The 27,954-nt window shown below is 38.7% G+C and overlaps 1 protein-coding gene and 1 long non-coding RNA gene across 7 annotated transcripts in view; one reads left to right on the plus strand and one right to left on the minus strand.

The window, feature by feature from the left end:
* The window catches only part of LOC116243587 (uncharacterized), a 519,295-nt gene that overhangs the window by 22,237 nt on the left and 469,104 nt on the right, over positions 1-27,954 (plus strand). The gene's annotated exons all lie outside the window — the stretch shown is intronic.
* MMP2 (matrix metallopeptidase 2) overlaps positions 847-27,954 on the minus strand; it is a 35,758-nt gene continuing 8,650 nt past the window's right edge. The window contains exons 4-13 of the mRNA XM_031615372.2: positions 27,577-27,705; positions 25,871-26,044; positions 19,542-19,715; positions 17,561-17,734; positions 16,286-16,441; positions 14,489-14,642; positions 8,915-9,051; positions 6,820-6,979; positions 3,124-3,233; positions 847-1,878 (exon numbers count right to left, since the gene is read on the minus strand). Coding sequence (XP_031471232.1) covers positions 1,775-1,878; positions 3,124-3,233; positions 6,820-6,979; positions 8,915-9,051; positions 14,489-14,642; positions 16,286-16,441; positions 17,561-17,734; positions 19,542-19,715; positions 25,871-26,044; positions 27,577-27,705 — 1,472 coding nt within the window. The 3' untranslated portion in view covers positions 847-1,774. The remainder of the gene's footprint in view (positions 1,879-3,123; positions 3,234-6,819; positions 6,980-8,914; positions 9,052-14,488; positions 14,643-16,285; positions 16,442-17,560; positions 17,735-19,541; positions 19,716-25,870; positions 26,045-27,576; positions 27,706-27,954) is intronic.

Genomic DNA, 27,954 nt, shown 5'->3' on the forward strand with positions numbered 1-27,954 from the left:
TTCATTTCAAGGAACAAGAGCTGTTGACTGTGGTGCAGGACTAATTGGGAAAGCTACAGAGAACAAGGATTCTCAGGAGACAGCCATCTTTGCTTTTGGCATAGGTGAAAATAGTACTTGTTCATCCTCGTGACAGTTCTCTGTAAGTAGATTTATGTCTGGATAGCATGCAGTACAGATTATTTGGCAAATGAAGCCACTTTAAAAGCAGTATCTTCTCAGAATATGGTTGGAAAAAAACAAACAAACAAACAGAAAAACAGAATAAAACCCACCCACAAAACAACAACAAAAACATTCCTTTAGTTATAAAAGGGAAGCACTGAGTGTGAAGAGGACATCAGCTATAAGCTGATTATTGGTTCAAGTATTAGCTGATTACTAGCCAGTTTTATGACCTGTGAACTCAGTGAGAGACATGTTGGGAAGGAGCTGGGTTGACCACGTGTGTAATGCAGCCCATTGCTGTGTGAAGTGCTTTATGTTCATGAAGCTGAATAAGCTCCAAACAGTGTTGGCTCCATGTGCAGGAGTAAAGGTTTAAGTCTCTGTTTCTCAAATTTACGTTCACTGTAAGATATGCATACAATTTGTATTCTGATTGTATCTTTCTATGTTGTGGTGGGGTAGCCTGCTGATAAAGAAGGAAAAGTGAGGATAATAGGGTGTAAACTGTGCTGAAAAGGCAGAGGGCTTTGCAGTGATAGAAGAGTTAACCTAGATTTCTAAATAAATCCAGTACACAGTTATATCCTATACTGCCCATCCCGTGACAGGTATTTCACTGTAATGTACTACTGAATTTCTAATTCCAAATGATACAAGGAAGCACACCCATGAGAAGTGTTGGCAGTGTAATTTAATTTTATTTGTATCATTGGCATTTCATGTTTGGGACATTGTTTTCTGAATTTATTTTAACTTTTTTTTTAAATGAGAAACATTTCATCAAATGTGAAAAGAACTCCTTCTGTTCCCAATGCATAAGCAGAAAGCCTAACCAAACAAAAACTCAATATTATGAAGAACAGAAAAATAAAACAAGGTAAACAATAATACTTGACTTCTGTGTATAATGCATTGACTTAAAAAATCTGAGTCATTCTGTCTGTATAGACAAGTTATAGAGTAGTAACAAAGTGCAGGAAGCAAATTGCTAAGTTGAACTAAGGTTTTAAAATAGAAAGTACTTTAAAACAATACTTTAATACAGTTTCTTGCCATGATTCCATCATGCATCAATACAAATCAAATCCCGAGGCAACCTGTGCCTTTGACAGTCTTTCTGTATCATTATGTAAATAAATGGAAGTACTGATCAAACTCGCAAGAGGGTTAAAAACATTAAGACAAACCACCTATTTATAAAAGAGTTGTATTTAAAAAAAAAAATTAAAAAAAATCAAAGTGCACTGCTGGTACATCTTACTTGAGGCTATTTGAGATGTATCTAACACAGGGGCCTGATCCAGTCTCCAATGATTTCAATGCTTTCTTCAAGCACCAGGGAAATAAAGAACCGTGCCTGTTCTGTTACTAGCATTGCTATGACTAGCACAAAAACTGAAAAACTGTACCAGAATATATACGTAAACATCTTTTGTATGTTGAGGAGGCAAACACTTTTAAATTATCAGATGTGTACAGTACTGGTACTTAATGTTTTGGTGCCAGTACCAGACTGGTCCAGTAATTGACATTCAGATCTATTTCTAATTACAGATAAGGTATATAACAAAAAAGTAAATATTTGGTTATTAATATATTCTACAGTTCAGCAACCCAACCAGTCAGAACTTATCTTGCCAATTTTAACAATCTTCAAACTCTTGTCTTCCATTTGTAGATAGTACTGGTCTTTGAAAAAGTAGGTGTACCCTGTGAAGGTAAACAGAACGATATACTCAATCAACTATAGAGCACAAAATCTTTGATCAAAGCTTTTTTGTTTCATTTCACAAATCTTAACGAACCACGGGCGTTATTTCCTGAAATATTTACACACATTAAAAATGTGTTTTGTTTTTTAAAAACCATTCTGTGAGCCAGAACTTTCCGGGCAGAAATATTTGCTGGCAAAATTGATGTTGAAACTGTAATCAAGTTGGGACTCATGTGAGGTTAGCGATGCTTCCAGATATTTACACTTATCTGAGCAGCATAAGAGGCCATGTGAGACCTAGGGCTGAGCTCTCAGATGCAATCGCTAGGATAAAATAAAGAAATAATTTAAGATTGGGAAGTGGGGGGAGGAAAATAACACCTGTTTGTGTCTGTGATCAAGGGAATATCATGCTCTAATTCTGGCTGTGCCACAAGAGGATGATGCAGGAACGGTGCTGGGTCTGCATGCCTGAAGGGTAGTCAAGAAGTTGGGAAACTTTCAAGCAACTGAGCCTGGCCTGATCGTGTGGCCTTTGGCATTAAGACATCCTGTGCCTTACGTGCTGGAAGGCAGAAGCCACTTATTCTCTCAAGCTATGAGAGATAAAGAGTTCTCCAGCAAGCTGATTTTCCCCATGCTAAAATTGATGTCAAATTGTCAGATTCAAATGCAGGTTTTCTTTAGTTTTTCAAAGTGACTCCATCATGGGTAGCTCTTCTTCATTTATGTAACAGCCTGACATCTGTGTAGGGGGTTTCTAGGTCAAAACAACATACGAATGGAAAGCACCTTAACAAGACATACATGGCCTTATGGCTGTTACTATTGCTAAGAAAATAGAAGGAAAGAATAGGGGTAAAATTCTACTAGAGACTGTTTCTTGCCTTGTTAATATTTGCAGTGTTCAGTGTAATGGACGTAACCAATGCAAAGCAAATTGAAATTAAATAATCTTTGTTAAAAGAGATATTAGGGAAACTATTATTAAATTTTGGACAAAAAAAAATCCAGGAGAAGTTGTGTTCTGTAAATGTTTCCGTTCAAAAAGCTTAAGCTGTGATCAGTAGGATGTAGTTACCAACTGATGTTCAGTGGAAAAATATAAAGTTTGAACTGGTAGCCTGCAAATCTGAATGGCAATTTGGCTCTTATTTATGGACCACAAGAAATTAAAGTATCCAGTAATGTCACAGGAGACAAATAAAAGTGTTAGTGACTTAAATCAGACCATAGCTTACCACTGTCAGTGAGACCCAGGACAGCATCGAGGTTATCTGGAACTCCGTTCCAAGAATCCGCAATGAATTTTGGGGATGCAAGCTCCATTTTTTTCTTTTCTTCATTGTACCTGAAGTGAATTAAATCCAAACTTTACAAGTCTGTACTTAATGTAGAAATGTAACTTAATTTCACAGGGAGTCCTCCTGTGATTGTGCAAAGCAATCAAATGGAAATGATAACTGAGATTGTAACATTGCTTCCATTTCATTGTTCTTATTCCTGATAAACTTTATACCCTGTGAAATCTCTTCTGGAAATGCAGCTCTCACTGAACTGAGACTTTGCTTAGCAAACATTTTTCACAAGTGTAGCTTCAAAATGCCAGATTCTCGGGAAGGCGACTTATCAAGCAGCAACCAACAGATGAAGGTCTTAGTTTTAATATGGATTTTAAAAAAATCCTACCTGAAATTTTATGCTTGTAGACCACTTGATTGATGGATTGTTACTAAATTATAAATTACTTTCCTTAACTATTTATTTAAAAATTATTATTTTCACACAGTTCTTTATCTCTTTGTGACAGTCAAAAGATAAAGACCATGTTAAAAAATATATTCATTTCTTTGAAAAACACAATAGTTTTCACACTGTGCTTTGAAGATAAAACCTCATCTGAAGCAAATCCACACAACGTCAATAAATCTTGTAGCTACTTTGCAGTGTCCTTCAGAAGTGAGTGGGCCTGCATGTATCTGCAGCGCCAGATTATCAGAGGTTCTGCAGAAGATGCTTCCCCCTTTTTCTGACTTAAAGTTGGAAGTCAGTGCTGAGTTTGAAAGGTGGAGTTGCCCAAAGGAGCAGTGGCACAGGATGTAGTTTGACTGCCAGTATGTATGAAGCCTCAGTCACTCTAGCAGCATCTCTTCAAACCCAGCAGATTTCAGAGAGGTCTGTGGCTAACACTGGAGGGAGGAGGGAAGTGTGTTTGATCTTTCTTTCTCTTTTTGGTCACCTTTCCCTCATTACCAAATGGAAGTACTTGGTTTGTATCCTATGGTACGCTGGTACAAATGAGCAGCATCTTGGTTAAAAATGATTTATGTAATTAATTTAAATCGCTTCCTGTGTTTTCTTTGGATATTTAAAGAAAATCTAGTTAGTTGCTATATAGCTTTAAAACTTCAGGTGCGGAACCTGAGCCAGCTTCTCTTCCTCTGTCTCACATAACTTCACTTTGCTCAATAATATTGTTATAATAACACTCAAATAGCTTGGGGCTGGAGGAAAATCCATTTAAAGCAAGTGTGATAATAGCAAGGAGAGTATTATGGTATGTAACTATTTTGATTCTGTGGCAGAGTCCTTGTATAAAATAAAACAGACTCAAATGTTATTGCATCTGTTAGATCTATTTTTTCCTCAAATATTTTGATTTCATCTTTAAACAGATAAAAATCACCTCAGATTATTCTTATTTCTTAATAAATTTTGCATTTTGCAGTGACTGCAGTTGATAAGGCACTTTGATAGGAATACAGTCTGTGGCTAGAATGATGAATTACCTGGGGGCTCTGGAGTGCAGTTAATCAAAACAGTGTTTGATACAGACCAGCAGTTTTGCTAACTCACAGTCTGTAGCTCTTATTAGGAATTGCAAGTATTGCAAATGTCTGTATTAAAACTACTTTAATTCATTTAACAAGATGATCTCTGCAGCATTATAAAGTGAGTAAAATCCTTAGCTTTTAAGTTTTCATTTTTCCTAGAGATAATGGATAAGAATCTTCACAGTAATCCCAGAGGCATGGAATTGCAGGGGTTGGAAGGGATCTCAAGAGATCATGGAGTCCAATCTCCCTGCTAAAGCAGTTCCTTACAATAGATTGCACAGGTAGAAGTCCAGACAGGTCTTGAATATCTCTGTATAAAGAGACTCCACAGCCTCTGTCATAATGTCATGATTAATGGGTAGTTGTGAAATGATATGTTATTTACTTACAGGAATCCCCAGCCAGTAGGCTATAAAAAAAGACAGTAATCCAATTTGATGATAATATGAAATTAATGTTTATGTAAAATGGACTTAGTTATACTTTCTTTTCTATTTTTATATAGATTGTCTCGGAAAGGACTCATATCTTGTGGATCTTTTCATGGTTTCTGATTTTTAACTTCTCTCTACGTTGTCAATTTATGAGTGGTTCAATGTTCAGCCCATTGCTTAATGGCTGCATTCCTAGAGTGAAGTCCTGTTTCAGGAAGAGATCTCTGATAGTGAATGATGGAGTTAGTGTTTCTATTTCTGATCTCACCCTGTTCTGATGGGCAGCACCCAGTTCCTCAAAGCACCAAAGTGTCTGCTTTTTAAAATGATATTTTGTGCCACATCTTCCTAGTGATTAAGATACTGAAATTCTATTAAATACATTTAGTGCACACTTTGTCAAGCACAATCTAAGATGTCTATTTCAAACACATTAATCTTTGCACATTTTCAAGACATTTCTTTCCTCATCTCTGTCTGATATCTTTCCTGAACAGTGTGTTTTTGCAGCAGGTTACTGGCCAGCTCGATTGCAGTCTGAAATACTTAAATACTTACATAAATGTACTTCAATACCCAGCTCTGCCACAGCTTGCTGTATAAACTTAGGCAAGTGCATGCATCTTATTTCCTTCCTTAGAAATGGGCCCTTGCTAGCCTTACTTACCTAAAACATAAAGTCTCTGGTGAAACTGTTGATGGTTATACTAACACAATTAGATCCCATACTGATGAAGGTGTTTAGTCTCCATCGCAATCCAAGAGTTCTTTTGATAATAAAATGGCATATGAGTTTAGTTGATAGTTACATCATATTTTGCATCTTAGACAGTCTTTTGAACAGGAACCCTACCCCAAATATACATGTAAAGACTTTTGTGAATATTTGTGGTCTTACTTGCAACAAAGCTTCCCTGAGATGTGCTGGAAACATGAAAAAGATTGCAAAGATGGTCAAAACAAATAGAAGCCTAGATTCTTCCCAAAGTACCAACAGACTTTTTGCGGTTTCTTCAGGTCTCCTCAGTGCCAACTCTATTAGTAAACAAATGCATTAGTGACTGGTACATCAACTGCCAATGGGACTGCAGTCATCTGCAGTGTGTTTTATTAGTCACAGGTTGTTGTTTCTTTTGCATGCAGCGCCTTCAAGCCTGTTGGCTTAGTGCAAGAATTTCGAAGGCAATCCAGTTTTTAGCTTCAGATGACTGGTAATCACCACAGTGTTTAGGAAGTCCTTTCAGAGCTTTCTCCCACAAGTTTTGGTCTGACAGTAGAGACAGTGTGCCCTTCTTAAGAGCCTGGGACTGACTGGGGTGGCTGCTCAGACACAGGGCTTGAGGGGGATGTTAGTGATGGGCAGTCTGATATGGACACCCAGATGTCCTCTTCTCTTGGAAACTGTTACCTCACTTGCATGCTAACCTGCTGCTACCATATGGAAGCTCTCTCTTGGCTGTATCTCTCAAGGTCAGCATCTTCTCTCATCACCCTTGCTCAACACCACTGTCAGTGCTGTCCCAGCCGCCCTCATTTTGAGTTGGCCAGGGATGAAAACCCTCAGCTTAATTCTTGCCTCCCAAACCTGAATGTGCATTCAGCACTAGAGATATGATCTTGTCTAACAGCATCTGTGTTGTTAGACCACCCCTTCCATGTCTCTTACTTCCAGTATCTGTCTCCAGAGAAAATATATGTCTTCTTGTTTCTGCCCCAGTTGAAGACTGCATCAACGCGTTGCACATCGGGGGGTAGTCCCAGGCTGGTGAGTTTCTTTGGATAGCCCCTATCCAGGTTGCTGGCTGTATAAACCCAGTACTCATTTCCTAAGAAAGGGAAAAAACAAACTGCTTATTAATCAGGCACATAGGAATATTTCTTCTTTTATACTTGGATATGGCAGTTTTCATTGTACGAATTGTACTACTAGTCTTTCTAGTATTTTTCTGTCTGCGATGTACTAAATTAGAGTGCAGATGTACTGAGATCACAATTTCTGTGTTTGCCTCTCAGTAAAACGTATCATTTCAATGTGCTTTTGCTTCCTATTTCTTGTCTGTTTCATTTTTCTGAGCTCTGAGCCAGAGATTGCCAAATGTCAGCTCTTTAAAAAGGAAGAAAGGAAGAAAAAGAAAGAAAGAAAGAAAGAAAGAAAGAAAGAAAGAAAGAAAGAAAGAAAGAAAGAAAGAAAGAAAGAAAGAAAGAAAGAAAGAAAGAAAGAAAGGAAGAAAGGAAGAAAGGAAGAAAGGAAGAAAGAAAGAAGGAAAAAGAAAAAAGTATAGTTTGGAGTTGCAAAACAAATAGTTACTATTTGGTAATCTTCTGTGTGATAAAGATGGTCTGAAACCAGACATGGATCAACATGGGTCAATTGCAGAAACTCATGCTCACCCTCTATTTGTTTTATTCAGCAGTTTGTCTCCTTGGTTTGTTTTCTTCAGCAACTTTATTGAGCTCTTACCAGGATGTTTTTGCCCAGAATTCATATTTGTGTTGTCTTTTTTGTCATATGACATTTTCTAATTTCTCTCCAAATACGTTGTGGTGGAAGAGATCTGTTTCTACATTCCTTACATGGATTTGTAACTTAGTAAACACCTAATGAGATTCACTGAAAGCCATGGAAAGACTTGTTCATGAAAGGGTATTTCCTGGATTCTATGATACAGATAGTGGTGAGGAAAGTATTTAATATAGGAAAGCTATAAAAAGTAGCACTTGAGCTCCTGAGCAGTTGCCACTTCAGAAGCAAAGGATGGTTCTCACTCACAAGCATTTTGAGATAGTTAAGTTACAGGCCACTTTCAAACCAGTCTTTGATGGTCTGAAGAGTTCTTATTTAAAGCAGGTTAGTTATATTTCTTTCCCTGGAAAATATAAAGAAAGGGAGAGAGATGCACATATAATAGGATTATGTATAGCATATCCAACTTTTAAAGTGTTTTCACTTGGCTGAAATAAAACATCTTAAAGCTTTTTTTCTCTCATGTAAACTAAAGGAAATAGCCTTTGAGACATATGGAATAGATTACCATTACTCTTTTCCGTCCTGTACAGAAAATGTACGGGAGCGTGGGCCATGTGGTTTTTATATGATTGGAGATGTTTAGTCATGTTTTTGGTAGATACTGGAGCCTAGTTTTTGCTGGCTCAGTTTTTCATAGAGCCTCCCAGCTCTGCTAAGTTGGCTGGTACAGCTGAACCATACGTGTGACTCCAGATGGCCAGAGCAGTGCTGCCTAATCTCCTCCCACTGTGCAGGCAGTGAGCACAGCCCCTTTGTGCTCTGCTGGTGAGCCACCAAGGCAGATCCTTGGATGCCAGAGTAGAAGTCAGTGTTTGGCAAAGGAGAAGAGGAGGAGAGGCATGGGAACAAAAGATGTAATATTCCCAAGCAACATGCACAGAGACAATAGCTTATCATGAGAGGAAGCAGAAAGAAAACGCAGGAATGGATGTTGGTGGCTTTGTGTATGAAGTAATAACTCTGGTACAGTCCTGCTTATTGTTGAATGCTTCTTTCTGGGTGCTGCTGGCTCCCTTTGGCTGTAATGGGGGCTGTATGCTGTTCCGAGCCTTTCAGATCCAGCCTTTGTTGCGATGTCCTCAGCATAGGATATTTGATATCTGCCATCCATACCCACTGGCTATGCTTACTCTCAGCAGGCTGTTCCCTGGCTCAGTTACAACTCAGAGGAACCTGAACTTCAATGCAGCATTTATGCAAATGCGTAATTCCATTTTAAAACTAAAAGCAGTACCTGCAAAAAATACAGCCTTCTCATCCTGAGGGGACTCGTAGACAGCATCGATTTTCTCTGGTAGGTCAGGCCAGAATGTAGCAACAAGAAGAGGACCTGTGGGTTTTCCTCGTGGGTTTACAGTCCTCCACATGAATCTGAGCAGAACACAAAATAGTACGAGGTTTACAATGAACTAATTCACCAGCACATCTGTTTCTCATCATTTCTGGCAAAGGCCACATGTGCATGTATACACGTACATGCACACACGTTAGCAGCACCACACACTTATAATTGTTTTCCTGCACTGGCTGCAAAACCAAATCATTTAGAAATGTATTGCTAAAACAGTTGCATAATAAGTTGCAAGCTGGACTGCAGATTACATTGCTTATGCTGATTGCTTTGGAGTACATGTTGCTTTTTGCAGCAGAGCAAAATGTATTCTGTGCTTTGATTATACAAATAAACTCATTTACAGAGCATTTAAACTATTAGAGCTCTCCTGCTGTTGTGTGTGGAGCAGATGGATGAGCGTTTGACAAAAGCAGAGATCGGTATTCCATGGATTGCTCTTGCAATTACTGTTGTAGTGACCAGAGGTTCAAATGTACCAGCAGTATGTCAGTCTGCTTGGAAGTCAGCTCGGCTGTAAAAGAAACTGCTAGCTCTAAAAATGCTCGAAATGCAGAGAATAATTTATTGGATACTTTATGTGTAAGCAGGATCACCATTTGACTTAAACTTTAAAAAGCTGCAATTATCTTCAAATGGCAAAGCTTTGTGCTGAGGGCCTTTGGTACTCAAAATGGCACTGCCATTTCCTCCTCCACAGAACACGCAGCTTTTTTCCTCAGCAAAATAGAAGTTTTGTCATTGTCATAAAATGAAGAATCAGCAGGCTTGTAGAATCATTTTTGGACCAAGTCACTATGAAATTCTCAGATCAAGCAGCTTTCACTGTTATTTTATTGCTGAAGATCAAGGTGCTACTGGCATATGATTTTTTTGCAGAGAATAAGTTATCATTACCTATTCCTAACCAGAACAATTAAACCTTTCAGAAACCTAGGAGCTGAAAGTGATTTATTTATATATTTTAATCCAAAACTTGGAGAATCAGTCCTAAATTCCTATGATAAATTCCTGTGTTTTTATTAACAGACGTTTGACTATGAACAAACAGTATTAGCTAGGACAAATAAATCATTCTGAAATGCATCTGCAAGTATAATTAGTTGCCATGTACTGAATTAAGATACTGTTTGAAATGAGGAACAGTGCAACTGGCAAAATGCATTGTTTTTTCTCTCTCCATTAAAAATATATATTAATTAAATCAGACATATGGTACTAATAATTAATGTAGTGGTAAGTTAATTCACTCTCATTTTGCAAGCACAGATGTATTTTTAATGTATACAAAAATGTATCAGCATGTCTCATAACCTTCTGTTTAGAAAAGAGGAGAAAAATAAGGTGTTTAGCTAATTACTCTTAGGACAGTTTTAAAGTGCAGGTGAAATACTGTAAAAGGAAATGATAAAATGTGTTTTGTGTATCTTGTTTTAGACAGAAAAGTAGATTTAATATGACATAAAATGGAAATCCACATAACAAATCTTTTCAACGCTGCATTCATAAAAGTAGCTCCTTTAATAATGCAGGTTATAGGATTCTTAGTCAGATTCGGAACTGATTTACGGCTGAGTCAGCACTAATACTTGCTATCTGCATGAGTTCCAAACTTTTTAGAGCCAATGGAGGCTTAAACACAGGAGTTTTTCTTAAAGCACACATTTTGAGGGACTCATTGAAATGGTGAGGTTTTCTCTTGGAAAGGGAATCTTTGTCAAAGTTGTATTTCCTTTTGTTTTTGGATTGAGTAAGGAGTGTTTTTATTTCTTCTCCTCTTATTGAGGAAATGGTGGAAATACTTCTTTGGCTTTCTCATTTCTCTTTGAAAATTTTGAAATGTTTAAGTTCATTCATGTTAAATTTTAATATTAGATATATAGACATTTCATACTTCTTTATGCTCAGTATTTTACATTCTATTTTAACGCAGTATTTGCCATTATTAGTTGTACTATTACTATTATATGCAATTATATAGAGGGTCCAAATTGGTGGGATTGTAGTCAAACATTCTGGTTGTTTTGAAAATACTGTCCCAGTAAAAGGCTCAGTGGTCCTCTGTGTATTCCTATTTATTAATTTGGTTTGAGATGTGATTTGAAGGAAAAGGAAAAGTCTTTTTTTGAGAGAATTCATCTGATCTGACCTCCTTTTTTGCTACTTGCCCCTTCTGGCTATGTAACGTGACAGCTGGGATCATTTTCATGAATCATAGAAGTCACATGACAAAACAGACATTTTGTTTTTTGAATTCCAAAAGTGAATCATAACGTTGCTTGCCTGATATTTTGAAAGCCCTAAGACTGACAGGCAAATCTATTCCAGAGCAAAACAATTAAGCAATTGTCTGCTTTTGCTGAATGTTAGATAAGGAGTGAGGCAGATGAACAGATTGTCTTGTATTTGCATTCTTTGACCGACTGGATCTGAATGCAAAATCCTTCTATTTTGTTCAGATTACAAAGAGTAGTGAATTGCTCTACTGATTTAGAAATTGATTTAAAATTGTTCCTTGTCGAATCAAGCCTTGTGTGGTTACTGCTTCACAAAAGCAGAAGTGAGGTGGAGGTCCTGGCTGAAAGCCAAAGCCCACAGGTGAGCCAAAGGATGCTGTGAGCACTGTGGAACTTGTAAGGATTTTTACTGCTCTGAGAATGTGTTTTTGTTTTTGAAAGCACTGAGATGAGGTGAATACTTTAGCTCTCTGAGTATGCTAACAGAAGGGAACAATTTTTTTGGCAAACTTGTTAGGCCATGGTGCTGAGGCCAACTCTGCAGCTTAGTGGGGGAAGGTCCAGAGCTGGCTTTCTGTGAAGCTGGCCTGTTGGTAGAGTGGGACCATTTCTTGGCCGAGTAGGGGCTATTTCTAGCCATTACAGATGATTGGCTTGTAAGGAGTCTGAGCCTGCTGCTGCTGGGGCAGGGGAACAGTACAGGAGGTATTGGACTCAGTCCCGTGGACATACTGAACAAATCCTTTTTGCTTATAGTTGTTGTAATACAAATGGGGAACATTAAAAATTCCCAGTTATAATAACATAATCACAGCCTCTGCATTGCTGAAACTTAAACCATTCAATAAAGGTTATTTTTGATTTGTTGACAATCTGTCAAGGAGCAAAGAAAATGTGAGTTCAGCATGTCAGACTGAGATACTTGTATGTTTATATATGCTAGGAGATGATGTTTGATTTGGGCACACACACTGAAAATACGCGGTCCTAGATCTTCTGTTGCTTTGGAAGAATGTTCACAGCAACTGAGGATGAATGAATCAACCAGGCATTGATTTACGGAAGGGAAAATAGAGCTTTAGAGTATCTCAAGCACGGTGATGCCAAGTCTCATAGTCTTTAGGAGATGCTCTTCATTGCTGAGCAGCTGGGTAATACAGGGCCTGGCAAAGGCAGTGGAAGCTGCAGCTGTGCAGCTGCCTCATTTTCCTGCCACATATCAGGAATGTGTTCTTTTGGACCAAAAAGGCCTCTTGTGTCTTCTGCTGTGGAGCATTTGCACTCATGGAGCCTGTTCTAATCATCAGTGTCTTTGATGTGTAATTATGGCAGCTGCGTGCCACATAATACTATTATTTAATGATTTTGGACTAAACCTAGACTAAACCATCCAAGGACAGTTTTGCTGGCAGATTTCCATAACTGTGCCTTTGTGCACATGGGAGAAAAACAGACCCTCTTTGGACCAGGCCATTGTAATGCCTACATTCAGGTTTTGCTTAAACATTGTCTCTGTGATAGAGGAGGAGTTGGAGATTATTGTCACCAGTTCTGGATAGAGTACTTCTGTTCAGATGTGTTCAGATTGGAAATGTTCCTGGAATCAGATTTGAATCTTTTCTCTGGAGTGCAGATTATGTGGAATGAAATAAGGAAGGACAGTGCCTCCAGAAGTGTACTCAGCTGAAAGTAATGGGATTTCCAGTGCTGAGTTCCTATCCTTGTAGAAACATTTAGAAATGTTTTATAGGGAGTGAATCCTTCTTTGGCAGGTAATAGACTGCATAATGCATCTCTTCCATTGCTAATTTTGTGATTAACATTACAGATTGGTAAATCTCTTAAGATGTGGGAGGGGGTTCAGATATTTTGTGTAAACATTTAGAAGTTGGGATACGTTTCCCAGATACTTGACACTTTTGACCTGCTTACAAATCTGTAGAAGCCTGCAGAGACACCAAGGTTAATTTTAGCTCTCCAGTCTGTAAAATTGGGCTGAAGATACCATGAAAATAAGATTTTTTTTTCTTGAGGTAACTTGCATTTTGTTCAGGTTTTGGTTATAATTAATACCAGCCCAGCTGTCACAACATGTTGGCATGAATATTCCCAGTGCAGACGGAAGCCAGAAGTTAAAAATCACCACAAAACAACTGAGATTGAAAGCTCCAGAATCTCAAAGTGGTTTGAGTGTAGCTCTAAGAGAAGATGAATTTATTTCAAAATCATTGCTCATGTGAGCTGCCTCACTTGCCTGTAATTACAAACAACCTTTTGGACATGAAGGTGACTGGGAGTGGTCAGCATGGACCAACCTTCTGTGATGAAATGACTTGCATGGTGAATGAGGGGAAGGGACTCTGTAAAGGTTTTTTGGCACTGTCTCCGTTAAGATTCTCATAAAGAAGCTGGTGAAGCATGAGCTAGGTAAGCAGCCAGTGAGGTGGGCTGAAGACTGGCTGAAGAGCAGGCTCCGGAGGGTGTGATCAGTGGTATGATGTCTGTTTGGAGGTCAGTCACTGGGGGTGTACCTCAAGGGAAGTACTGGATCTAGCACTGTTCAGCATCTTTGTTAATGGCCTAGATGAAGGGACAGTGTGTCCTCAGAAAGCGTGCTGGCGGTAGGAAACTGAGAGGACTACTTGGTGCTCCCATCCAGGGGGACCTCAACAAGCAGCAGAAGCAGGCTGACAGGTGCCTCATGCAGTTACACAATGGGCTGGAAGGTTGGATATTAGGAAATACTACTTCTCTGAAAGGGTGGTCAGGTGCTGGAATGGGCTGCCCAGGGAGGTTGTGGAATCCCCTTCCCTGGAGGTGTTCAAGGAACGTTTGGATGTTGTATTGAGGGATATGGTTTAGCGAGAACCATTGGTGATAGGTGGATGGTTGGACTGGATGATCTTATAGGTCTTTTCCAACCTTAGTGATTCTGTGATTCTGTGTAACAGCCCTGAGGACCACTACTTACTGGTGAGGTGAGGTCCTGGTGAACGCTGGTCTGACAGTGAGCCAGCAGTGTGCAGGAGGCCAGGAGGCTGCATTATCTAATCACAACAAGAGAACGTGCCATTTCTTTCTCCTAGGAGTTGATTAGGACATGTTGCTATCTCTGAGCATACAGAAGAACTAATAGTTTGTACTTGATTATAACTTCCTAGACTCTGATGAACAGGTTTGATACTTGAGATGCCATCAGTAAACAATTTATCTCACTTACCTGTCTTTGAAGAAAAATATTTCTCCTCTAATTTGTGCGACTCCATCAAATACAATGTCATGCTTGCAGAGCTCTGGAGTGACAGGTCCAAGGGTAGGACGTGGTCCTGGCCCTGGTCCTGGCCCTGGTCCGGGTTCCACATCAGGTGATACTTCTGCAAGAGTGAACAGAGGGAGTCTGGGTGTTATACTATGCTGTAATGCAGTGCTGCATCCGTAACAGAGATCATGAATGATCATAATTAATACAAGGGAATAGTTTTGAGAGATTTTGAAGAGGAAAAAATTCTAATGAAGTCTTATAAAGAAGGATGGCTGTGTCCAGCTGAGAAGGCCTTAGCTTCCAGTCTGCCTGAATCTGCTGTGATGCCATTTGAGACACTGCACCTAGCTGTGTCTGTTGTCTTTAGCTGTCTGTTTAAGTGAAAGATCCAGGGTTGACAATATTGGGTTTGAATGTTAACATTACAGTTTTTATTATAGTGATTTGTAGAATGAAGAGAAATGCACTTTGAAGTCCTTCTATTCTCTGCAACTCAGCTGAGACATAAAAATGGATTTTTCTTCCTTTTACAAGTGCTAATATTTTGCAGATTATAAAGATGAATTTTGAGTAATTTGTATATGGTCCTTGTGTCTTTAACACTAATCAAAATGTGCTTTTCAGAACATGCTCTTTGCTGCCTGGTTTGTTCTTTATTTTCTGGTTGTTGTGATGCTTACCCTAGACATCAGACTGATCAACTCTGTTAAACACTGTGTGTGAGTAGCTGATTAGATGTAGCAGTAATGGATGAATTTTTTTTTTCCAAACAGTTGTTTTATATAGAATGCAGTTTGTGTAAGTATTATTTCAGTTACAAAGAACCATCATAGTTTTGTCTTGGCTTTTGATGTGCAACTGGGTTAAATTCTGAGCTCTATCAACGACATGCTGGGTGAGTTTAGAAAATTCACTTAACCTTGCCCATGTCTCAATTCTCAGTCTTAATTAAAGCAACTAAGAACAAAACAAGAAAAGAGTTAAATCTGTTTTTTGACAAAGAAGGTCTCATGTGATAATCATTTTGATGTATCCTTATAATAATTTCTGAGGTCCCGAATGCTGTGCCACGTAGTCATAGGAAGATATGCTGGTAGAAAAGTATAAAGTGCAGAAAGAGAAATGAAATGCATTTTTCTAGACTGCTTAATGGATAAACAGAAGGGCCTTCAATCATAATTATTTCTATGCATTTTACTAAGTGTCTGTGAAAAAAGTAATGAATTTTAAAGATATACCAGCATAAAAGTACTTATCTGTGAGCCTTCCAAATTTGTTTACACACAGCTATAATCTCCCACACATTATCTGCAAATGTTATTGTGACTACATAACTTGAGTAGTGGGAAGTCAATGTGAACTCTTTTCCAGCTGGGACAGGAAACAAACTCTTGCCCTTGTGGGGAAGGGTTGTGAGCCGGGAAGATCAGGGTTGTGTAGGCAAAAACACCCACATCTGATATTTCAAGATAGAGGAAAGCACAGCATTTCACTGTCTTGGAAAGCCATTTGTCAGGGAGGTTTGGAGGCTCTTGTTATTGCAATAAATTTAATGACTCCTCATCCTTAAATTGTGATATTTGTTTAAAGTAAGACCCCTGGTAGTAACATGGAGCAACTAGGGAAAGGAACAGAGGATGTCTCTGGCATTTGAGATATTGTGCATTATGACATCTACTGTGAGTTCTGAGTCCCAAAACTCAACCTGTGCTCCTGTTTCTGATGAATTCTGCTGATGAGGGAGGACAACTTTACCATATAGCTCCTGGATCCCCTTAATGTCATCCTGGGAAAGTCGGAAGTTCTTGGTGTAGGTGTAGATTGGGGCCATGAGAGCTCCGGGGTCCTCAGAGTGCTCTAATCCCATAGCGTGGCCGAATTCATGGGCAGCAACCAAGAAGAGACTGTATCCTGGATAACACAGCAAGTTAGTATCAGCTGCCTTGTAGCTAAATAAAAAGGCACCATGCAGGTTAGTCACTGTTTCATTTTTCTTGCCATTTGTCAAAAGTCTCTTAGTCCTAAACAAAATAGTTAGCATTTACAGCCTGCAAATACATATGTCATACATAGATCCAGAATGGTATTTCCTAAGAGTCTAAAATCTCTTCTATATTTGATGTTGCTGGAGTCTCACATGTAACTTTGAACACAGTCAGTCTTAATACCTCTGTGAAACAAAGTGTAATAAATAAAGTCATTTTTAAGCACAGAAGAATTAAACTTGCAATCTCGATCCCAAATCATGAAAGTGTTAAACAGGTCTGAATAGTCATGTGTCTAAACAAAGCCTGAATCAACACTGTTGTACCAATGACTAAGTTTAAAAAAATCTTTTGTCATTGGAACATTTTTTGTCAGTTATGTCCAAACAGTCTCTAAAATATGGCATTTGTTTTCCTTCTAAAAGAAAAAGGGGAAATAATCAAAAACCTGAATCTAGTACCTCTTTGTAGCTGTGTAAAATGCTGTTTATATTATTTAATTTTACCAATGTTAAAACATGGCAAGGATTAACACAGTTAACTTTAAATACTTGTATTCACTATAAAAACTTAGCAGGGCTCTCCAATTCCCAGTACTCTTTTTTTTTTCCTTTCATCTCTGGCAATATCTGTTCCAAATGGATTCATTTTTTACATTTACTGTTTGTTCCTGATTTGACTGGCATTGGAGTCTCATTCCTATATAAGAGAAATACTATAGTACATGTGGATATTAAATTTGAGGGAAAATTTGGTCATGAAAGAAAAACTTCAGTTTGGGTTTTTTTTTTAAATTTTTTGTTGTTGTTGTTATTATATTTTATACATATACTTTCTCACCACAATTTTAAAAAATCAGTGTTTCAGGCCGACCAGCTCTGGAACTTCCTAAGATTTTTCTCAGATTTCAAAGTCAAGGTTTTGCTCAGTTATTGGGTGGGGAGGAAGTAGTCTGACCAGACAGGAGTGATGTACGAAAATGAAATCTTCACAGTGTCCCCAGCTCAGAATGTTGTTACCATTGTATGCTGTGACACAGTGTTACCTTGATCTGGACAAAAGCCCCACTTGCGGTCATCATCATAGCTGCTGGTAGAAGCACACCACAGCTTGCCATCATTGCGACCTGCACTTGTACAGGAGTCGTATTTATTCCCAAGGAAGATGAAGGGGAATACACAAGGAGCTCCTTCTGAATTTCCACCAACTGTTGACATGGCTGTGAAAAATGGTAGAGAAATAGTGAGGAGGGAATCCCTTTTGTAAGCTTAATCTGATGTCTCTTTTCTAAGCTAAACATTAAAAGGCAAAGTGAGCAAAAAATCTGAAATACTCTTAACAATGTCAAGAATAAGATTAAAAGCATTATTTAAGAAGAAAATCCTCTAACACAGAAAAGAGGGAAATGTCTAGCTATTGCCACTGCTATGAACTTGTCATCTTTTTGGTGGGAAGGAGAAGTGCTGGCCCCATGTGTACAGCTTTGAGAAAGAAATGGGTAGCCGTGTTTTGAGGAGGAAGATTGCATTGCAAATATCTGTGTTGTCATTTTGATAATGCTGATGATAATTTCCTGTTGATGTCTGAATGTAGCTCAGGAAGATTTGCAGTAGGCTTAGTGTCAGAAAACTCGAAGGGCCACTGAGCAACAAGTGGTTGTTAGTTGTCCCACTGAAATATAAGATTTCAAAGAAAAAAGGTCCAGTGGAGAAGTCAAAAGGTCATACCTAACAGATTGAGGAATTGCTTTATGTTGACAGCAGGATGCATTTTGAAAACCTATGGTTTCAAACTTTCTCTAATTGAAAATTTGGGGTTTTTTTTTACAATACTGATGCAAAAACTTGCAAAAATTTCCCCTAAAACTTTTCGCAGCTCCAAAATATATGGCAATGTATAATAAATTAAAAAAAAAAAAAGAAAAAAAAAGCTTAAACAGCATGTATTTCATTGTTTCAGTAATAAAGTCTCTTTTATCCAGGAGTTTTGATGCATAGATTCTAGGTTCTTTTAATTGTTGAGCCGTGAATTCTATTGCATCTTTTGCCTATTGACCTATGCTTCAGATTTTCATCTTCTTAACTATGTAACATGCTACAAAGAATTCGATCCTTTCTTTAATTTTAATTTTAATTTTTTCCTTTTTAAATCATTTGCAGGGTAAAATTGAATGGTTACCCCCGAATATCAGAAGTATCAGGAAACCAAACACTGACACAAATCCATATTTCAAATGAGAAGGGCATTTTCACAAGACTGGAAAAGCAGGGCACACCTGTGTGCTCTCAGCTGGCAGTGGTGCCAGCTGTGCACAGAGGCTTATGGCCCATTGTACATGAGCACAGATTCACCCTGCCTCTAGCAAAAGGCTGAGATTTTAGAACCACGACTGCTAACTCATTAAGTCTAAATAATTGTATCTGTAGCTGGTATCCTAAAACTGAAAACATGCCAAGCTACAAAAAGTTATCTTTTTGTTCTTTTGTGTAATAAAATTCATATAATTCAGGTTAAAAATATATATATATTAAAAAAAATTGTAAAGAAAGCAGGGATTTATTTTCCTGGATAAAACATTTTCCTCAGTTCCCCTGATCTGCTAAAAAGATCCATTAGCTCAAGTTTACCATACTAAACAGGATTTCTTTCTTTCCCATGTGAAAATGTTAAAATATTACTTACTGAGAGTTGTAAGTTAAAACATTGCCCATGCTTTATTCTGTCACGAGTCTTCTCTTTCAGGGCCATTAACAAATTGTAATCTACTCATAATTATCATGCAATGGTAGACATTTAGTCCTGTGGTTCAATGACTTTTGTGTATCTTGGATAGATGTAGTGTAGTTCTGTATGCCACATTCAGTATCCTTTACACAGATTGCTCATTTTATTACTTCCTTGCCCACCAATACTGAAATAGTACCTGGCTCACTGACTTCTGTATGCTCTGGTAAAGGTGTAAAAAATATTTTTGTGACTTAAAACAATGACAAATTATACTGTTACGCAAACAGTGTTCCTCATACCAGTTTCTGGGCAGAATCCATATTTCTTATCTCTATCATAGTCTTCGGTGGTTCCACACCATCGGTATCCATCTGTCCTGCCTTCTGTTGTACACTGGTCGTAGGACTGGCCTTGAAATTTAAAGGGAAACTTGCATGGCTGTCCATCACCGTTGCCACCCATTGTAAAAAGTGCTGTTGGGAAACCAGAAGAGGAAAATATTAAAAACAGCGCACAGAATCCGTGAGAAATCATAATGTGCCAGTGGTGATGTTTGAGGTCTTGACAGTGATTAGGTACACATTGTGTGCAGTGTTCACTTAAAGCCTCTATTTCACACCAAAAATACTTTGATAGGAGAGATGGATGTGTTACAGTCTCACTAGGGGGGAAAGGCAGAACAGAAAGGAATAACTACAATTAACTGGAAAGGAAGAAAACTCTACTAAGCTGTTGGAATGCAGTGTGGATTGTAGGAATCCTTTGTAGCCTGTCCCATTACATAGAATGTTTAATATATCTTTTTCAATCGGTGTTTCTGAAAACCATTCTGATAAAATCATTCATGTTCCTAGTGCTTTGCTGATTAGTTTACCTTTCATCAAAAATGTTAGCTAGGATAGTCAGCTTTGCACAGAGCCTTGGACAGTTTTCCTAATAGCTCTTTGTTCAAATTTCATGCTTCTTTAAGATGCTAGCTTGTGGTACAGTTAGTTAGATGTTATATCCTGGAGGCATTTCCCTTAGGCTTTGCTTCTCATTTCTAAGCATCCACACAGCTGTGCTCAAGCACTCCCTAGACAAGCAAGACTCCTCTAACAAAGCTGAACACTGGGAGATCCTCCTGCCTTTTGCTTTGTTTGTGCTCCCAAGCTGATCTTCTAGGGACTGATTGTTCTCTGTGCACATACACAAACAGGTCCCCATGCTCCTCTGTGAGAACTGCAAGTTTCTCACATAGATGGAGCAGGTTAAACTGAGTCAAGAGTCCTGGGACCTGTTTTAGGATTTAGGAGTGAAATTTCTGGAATTGTGTCCAAGCTGAATTGCATGAAAATACAGACGGCTGAGAGGATTCAAAACATTTGAATCTGCCTGTCTTTTCTCTGGGCCACTCTATGGGCAGGAATCCTCAGTGGTACGACTGTCCATGTGAGTGCCCCGTGCTGGTGGCAGGAAACCTCAGGGCAAAAGACAAAAGGCTAGGCCAGATTTGCACCTAAATGAGACAGAAACATCCTCCAAGCTGCCACAAACTATTTCTCCTTGAGATTTAAGCACAGCATGTCAGAATGAAACTATGAAGAGAGACTGAGGGAGTTGGGCTTGTTCAGCCTGAAGAAGAGGATGCTGTTTGGTGAACTCATTGCATCCTTCCAGTAGCTAAAGGGAGCCTATAAACAGGAGGGGAGTCAACTTTTACAAGGGTAGATAATAGAAGGACAAGGGGAAATCATTTTAAGTTAAAGGAGGGAAGATTTAGATTGCCTACTGGGGGAAGTTCTGTACCAAGAGAGTGGTGAGGTGCTGGAACAGCTGCCCGGAGAGGCTGTGGATGCCCTGTCCATCCCTGGAGGTGTTCAAGGCCAGGTTGGATGGGGCCCTGGGCAGCCTGGGCTGGTATCAGATATAGAGGTTGGTGGCAGGGGGATTGGAGCTTGATGATCCTTGAGGTACCTTTCACCCCGAGCCATTCTATGATTCTATGAACTGTGTGAATCCCCAGTGTAAAGAATGCATGATTTGGCCTTTTTAAGATCACCAGGAGAACATCTTTCTCCTCCTCCCCCGCTATAAATCCAAAGTTAAAACCCAAATATTATGCAGGAAGGCTTACCAAGTTGTTTATAACTTTGCTGCTATCATTTCTGATGACCAAACAGCTCTTGTAGCCCCAGTGTCTTTGTGTAGGTTTTGAGGGTTTATGTCTTTGCTTAGTCTGATACACAGTTGGGAACAGACAATGTTTATGAGCAAGCTTTACCTTTTAGAGTAGGAATAAATAATAAGCCAAGATTTTCTTCTGGCCAAAGGGCAGCTGAGAAGGGCTCTGACGATGGGATGTTGTGACACAAATGATTCATTTTGCTTTTCCACTTAAATCAGCAATTGGCCACAGAATCAAGGATATGAACCACTACATTACTGACGTGAGTTCCTTTCCCAGTACAGAGAGGACTTGGATCTTGCAGGCCTGGCTCACGTGGGAGGGTGTTCTGAACTTCAGATCTGGCCAAGCTTTTCTCTAGGCCCTTCTGCATCTTTGACATGGAGGCAGCCACAGAGTTCCTATCTCTAGGCAAAAGGTGCTCATCAATGTAATGGCAACACACACTGTGCCTCCCCAAAAGAGCAAGCTGCAAATGTTTGTATTTTTTAATATTCTGCAATAAAGTAGGAAACATATTAACTAGGACTGCGTCTGTGCTGATTGGAGAAATCATTTTTATTTTTTAAAAGATAGATTTGGAAAGCAAAATTAAGCTAAGTTTTTGAGATGACTCATTTACCACATGGACTGCTTCCAAATCTAGATCTGGCAAATTCTATTTTAATAGCTTTTTCTTATTTAAAAAAAAAAAAAAGGTTAAAACATGGCTTAGTTGCAGAAAACAAGAAAACATAAAGAAAGTCTTGTATAGCTTTTCATGGAGTCCTTCTGAGTCACAGTCAAAAGACAGTTTTTCATTTTGTTTGACGTAACATGATGTGATGGTGATATTGGAGGTTTAAGTTTTCAAGGATTCCTTCCCTCCATCCCCAACAATTACTAGAAAAGTCTTTGCTTTGACGTAAATGAAAATTAAAGAGACTATTTCCCCAAAACAAACAAGCAAGGAGCTTAGTGGATTGTAAGATCTTAAAAGGGCCTGTTTCTTGTTCTGCTTCATAGTAAATTCAACAGTTCAAAAATTTGTAAAGTTCTACAGTTGCAACAGCAGATTCAGGCTGGATGTAACCAAACTGTGATCTGCAATGTGCTGTTAGTTCTTACCAGAAGTATCAGCCACTAGTGATGTAAGGAAACCTCATGCTGGAAGGCTGCCAAAACCGGGTGGCACAAGCCCAAGGTGGAGGTGGCTGCAGCTACAGGAGATGAGGATGCAGCCTCTGGGAGAGTCAAGCTGCAGTGACAGCCTACAGGATTGGTGGTGACTGGTGCAAGGAGAGGTATTTGGCCTGTGGGACTTGCAGAGGAAACCTGTTTCTCCTATTCAGGACATTGTCCAGTTTTCTAAGTTGGACTGACACAACCTGCTGCCTTGAATCAAGATCTTGGTATTAAAGATGGCATAGCAGGGAGAACCCCACTGGGTTAAATAAACTGTTACGTGTGACCAGCTGGTTAGCTTATGTGTCTTTCATTGATGTGGAAAGCCCTGGAGTAAGACAGCTAGCAGTAATGTTAGGTGTTGGAGGGCCAAGATTTGGAACCTTAACTCCCTGTAGGGTAAGTGGACTTTGGTAGGGAGAGTGATTCAACATCCCTTGATCCCATATGGCAAAGGAGAGGTTTTACACAGCTGTACAAAATTGGTGTAGTACCATAGACAACTTTCTGCTTTCCCATTTTTCTATTAAAAATGATTTCTGACTCAGCCTACAAAATGAGGGTACAGATCTGAGATGAACTTTAGAAAGGCCTAGTAGAGTACCACAGCTTTAAGAAAAATGTTTCCAAAGGAGCACTGTGGCATACTGAGGTGAACTGAACCTAACTTTGGTGAGTTGAAAGACAGAAACGAACACTGACAACTAGGAATGTTGCCTCCAATACAAGCTGTATGATGTAAATCCTTCCCTATCTGAATTTATTAGCAGGGTTTAGCAAATGGAGTCTTGGAATAATGAGTGAACAATGCTGCTCTGAATTTAATAAGAAACATCTGTGCAGAACTGTTCAAGGATCTTGCAAAACAATTACATCAGAAACAAAAGGCTGAAATCGTTCTGTTCCGTTTCAGAAACCTTGATATAAGCATTTCCAGGAACACCAAATTCCAGAACCAACTCCTACTGAGAGTGCTTCACTGCTCACATTTTCTGTCTTGTATGGTTTCATCATTTTACAAAGGTATCAGTCATGGTATGCAGATGTCTGTTTGTCCAGCTTCCTGTAATATAGGCCTAATTCATGCAGTCTCTGAGCATTTCAGCTATCTTAAAAAAATAAACCCAATTCTGCTCTTTTCCAGCTGGAAGGATTAACCTATGAGAGGGGAGATTTGAGGAAGGGTGGGGAGAGAATGAGTAAAAGAGAAGGCAAAGCTTGAGGAAAGAATGATTGTGCAGTTCTGTGCACATGTGCACATGCCATTTACTGAAGTAATGAAGAGGCTAGTTCTGAAAGGAATGTAGTTAATTGTAATTGTAGTATCTCTTTTCATTAACTGAAATCTGATAAAAGTTCATGCTCTTCCTTCTTCATCTGCTATGCCATATAAATAGTTGTCACCATGGTAGATCCCAGCTCTAGATATGGTATAGAGTGGGCAGTTAGGTTTTTGGAAAGAAAAGCATACTTTTTTTTTAACATACTGTATGGGATCTGTTGACCATGGCCTGAACCTCTGATTGACCACCTGAGGCAAGCAACCAGTCAGCTGCAGGAGCACAGGTGAAGGCAATTCACCCGTGCTACTGGAAGAGGTGGAGCCTGGCTGTACCTCTCCTAGATCCCATCTAAGAGGTGACTGGCACTGAGGAAGGATCTCTTTTGGAGATTGCTCCTTGTGGAGCTTACTCTGAGCCTATGATACTGGTGAGCATTTCCATTTATTTTGGTTGTCTTTACACCATGAAAATCTTACTGAACCTAACCTCTGTACGCCTATTGGTTGTAGACCTACTGATTGTACATGTATAAATGCTAAAAGACTGTTTATATTCTGCAACAGGTTTTTTTCTGACAGCTGTTAGCTTGTTTACACAGAAATATTATCTCTTTTGGAAAGTGTACAGTCTTTAAAACAAACCTAGTGCTGTTGTTCCAAGCAGGATTATCATGGGTCTAGGAAGCTCCGTTACTTTCTATTTTGTTCTCTTTCGTAACTGCCATTATCTGCTGTCATAGCAGCAGCAGTTATAGTGGTACTGTGTGCTCATTGCTTCGATGTCAGGTAATAGGAATGATGAAATGCTGCTTGCTCCCAAAAGTTGACAGCAATTGGTTATGTACAAAGGGCAAAAATAAATGGGGAAACTGCAGTACTGGAACAAAGCTAGCGGTTAAAAGCTCCTTATTTTCTCTATCCTTTTCTCTTCTGGCATTGATTCACCAAGGCTACAGCTAGTTATATGTAATGCTTCTCTGAAGATTCCCTGCTGTGTGATATACAGGAGATCAAATTAACACTTGTACAGTAATTAATTATCTGAAATCCTGTATCTAGTAGATTAATCAAGAATTTCAAAAACGTGAATACATTCCCAATGTTTACTGGGGAACAGGTTGGCTTATAATTTCATTTTAAAATCATAATCATGCTTTGTGTATTGTAGAACAAGAAATAGCAGCATGACAACATGATACAAATTGTCTTGTCTGTTAATGATTGTATCCTGAAAGTGCAAACGTGAAATAAATTACTTGTAAAGGCAAGGATTCTCTAAAAAGCTAGAAATTAAGTATGATCGTAGCTGTCCTAGACCCACTAACATTTTTGCCCAGTTGATGATGCAGCTATGATCTCTGAAATAGCCTTGGTCCTATATGTAAAATGAGCAATTGGAACTAATTCATTAATGAAGAGTCCTAAGGCATACGTTAAAATAAAAATCTAAACTCTGCAAATGTGCATGCTATTTAGGCTAGTAATTTGTAAGGTACTAATGTAGAAATCACTTCTTACCAGCAAAGGTAACCACTTGGAATTCAATTGTTTTTATTTTGAAAAGCAGTAACATGGCATTTATAGGATGATTTATGATGATAATGTCATGGTGCATGAAAAGGGCTTCCATACTGAGCTGACTTGGGCTACCAGTTGCTAAAATAAGTAAATTGATACGTGAGGTTGGAAATTTGCCTTAATGGATTTCATCCCTAACTGCCAGACTTTAGCAGTTGAACCTTTGTATCTTTGATGTACAAACGGAGTCTGCATTGCTTCAGGCATATTTTCAGTATTTTCTTGTATTTAGAAAAATGAATTGGCTTCGGTCATTATCAATCACGTACTCTCCTACACCAATTGATTCTGCTTAATTACAATGGAGATCCTAAAGAGCAGTAAATCTGAATCTACCAGAAGGGAAGTGAGGAAAAAGTAAAAGGAGAATGGATAGATCAGTTAAGTAAGGGAATAATCTAGGAGGCAGAAGAACACTAGAAACATTTTCTACTTACACTCATGGGGACAAAAGCCATATTTTCCATCTGCGTCAAAGTCTTGAGTTGTGGAACACCAGAGGAATCCATCATTCCGTCCTGCATCTGTGCAACTGTTGTATTCCTTACCATTGAACCAGAAGGGAAATTTGCAGTATTCACCATCTGCATTTCCGTACTTTACTCTAACCACTGCAGAGAGAACAGATGCAATGCTGAAATGAGTCACTGACTGGAGGATATTGGTGTAAATGTAGTGTGGATCTCTGCTTTGAAATTCTATATGTTGTTGGTCTCTCTATTGGCAAGGTGATCATAACTGAAGTAATAACTGGTAATTTTGAAAGAATTACATAGATATTACTCATGGTGAAGTGTTAGAATGAACAGTCCTTAAAATCAGCCCAGAAAAATAAATGTGGTGGTGTTACTTTGGCAATGCAAACTTATATACATGCTGTTAATATGTTTAATAATTGAGTTTCCTGGTAATGTGGTCTAAAATATTCAGTATATTTTGAAAGTTTCCAGGCAGCATGTTTATGTTGAGCATGAGATTCAACATACCTCATGCCTCATAAATGACTTTGGTAGTTACAATTTGACTTGAATGAGATCTGCTGCTGCACTGAGTGATTTGGTGGTAATGCAGGCACACAAAGATCCTGGTTTTATTTCTATCTGTCACACGTAAACACTTAAGTCTACAGTACTGGTGCTCTGAGACACACTTCTGTACAAACAACTTGCATATCTGTAGTGTTTCTTTTAATGGCAGTGACTAATTGGATGCTTGTGTAGGATATCTACACATGGAAAACAGTTTCCTCCTGTTCACTGCTGTTGCTCTGAGGCAGGGATACTTAACAGTTACTTACAGCTACCCATCAGTGCTTGTGCTAGAGATAAAATAAAGCCCAAGTGAAGGGTTTTGGCTATTTTGTTACTGAAGTTCAATTATTTCCTTTGAGTGGGAGGACAGCTGAGAGAATTAGATCTTGAAATGAAAAGCTAACGTGAATTTCTATTCTTATTCCTAGCTTTCCAGTTTGTTCCACAGTGAAAGAACTATAGTTAGTAATATATGATTGTGGTGAAGCTTAAGCAGATAAAATGTGTTCCACACTACTACTGCTTGATTCCACTTGTCTAAGGTCACGAACAGTCTCCTTGGTTGCTTCCTTATGAAGATTACTGCCTACTAAAGATTCTTGAAGTTGTTCTTAACCCATTGTGCATGAGGGGTTTGTTTCATTTGTTTTTGACAGATACCATGAGTACGTAAACTCTAACTCAGGTGGTTGACTCAATTTTTAAAGACAGGAATCATAGCTTAGGTTCTGTTAAAAGAGAATGCCAGTAGAAAAGTTCTGTCTCTTAATAGCAATATTGCATCTTGGGCACCTGAGAACTGAAGCATTTGAAATCAATCATGGCTTTGTACTTTTCCACCCTTCAACAAGGCTTTGAGGCATCAGGCCTATTCATTCAGTTTTTCAAGGGGTAGTGGTAAAGGAGCAGGAATGGAAATTCTACAAAACATTTAGGAATTACATAAACATTTTGTTGAGAACAATTTAAATTGTATGAACTTATTTTCATCTGTAGTAATATTTTCTCCTAAAATTTTTTTTGACGTGTCAATGAAAACATTTAGTGCAGTTCCTGAAGCAACATCCTGAAGCAGTTAGCAGTTAGTTCTGAAATGTTAAAAAGTTTGGTACCTTGCCCTTCTCCAAGAGTCCACAGTTCATCATCATCAAAATGGGAGTCTCCTCCAATTCCTGGCCCCGGTGCAAAGGCGTGAGCCAGGAGACCATCTTTGCCATCAAATGGATAGCCATCACCATGTTCTGCAGGAGAAATCAAACAAACAAACAAAAAAAGCTGTTTCTAATGACGACCTCAGCTGTCAAAATGGATACACGAATGATGATGATTATATGCACTTTCTCATCCAAGACAGCAACAGATATTCTAGTGGGTGGTATGGGCTGGGCTGGAAAGACTGAAATGAAAAAGAGAGAGCCAATTCTTGCAAAGAACTTCAAGTGACAGTTTTGCAGTTGTGACAGCATGTTATTTTATATACCAAAAGTGTT

The sequence above is a fragment of the Phasianus colchicus genome, chromosome 13 (genome assembly GCF_987193195.1).
Source record: "Phasianus colchicus chromosome 13, bPhaCol1.hap1.1, whole genome shotgun sequence".
In the NCBI taxonomy this organism is placed as follows: domain Eukaryota; kingdom Metazoa; phylum Chordata; class Aves; order Galliformes; family Phasianidae; genus Phasianus; species Phasianus colchicus.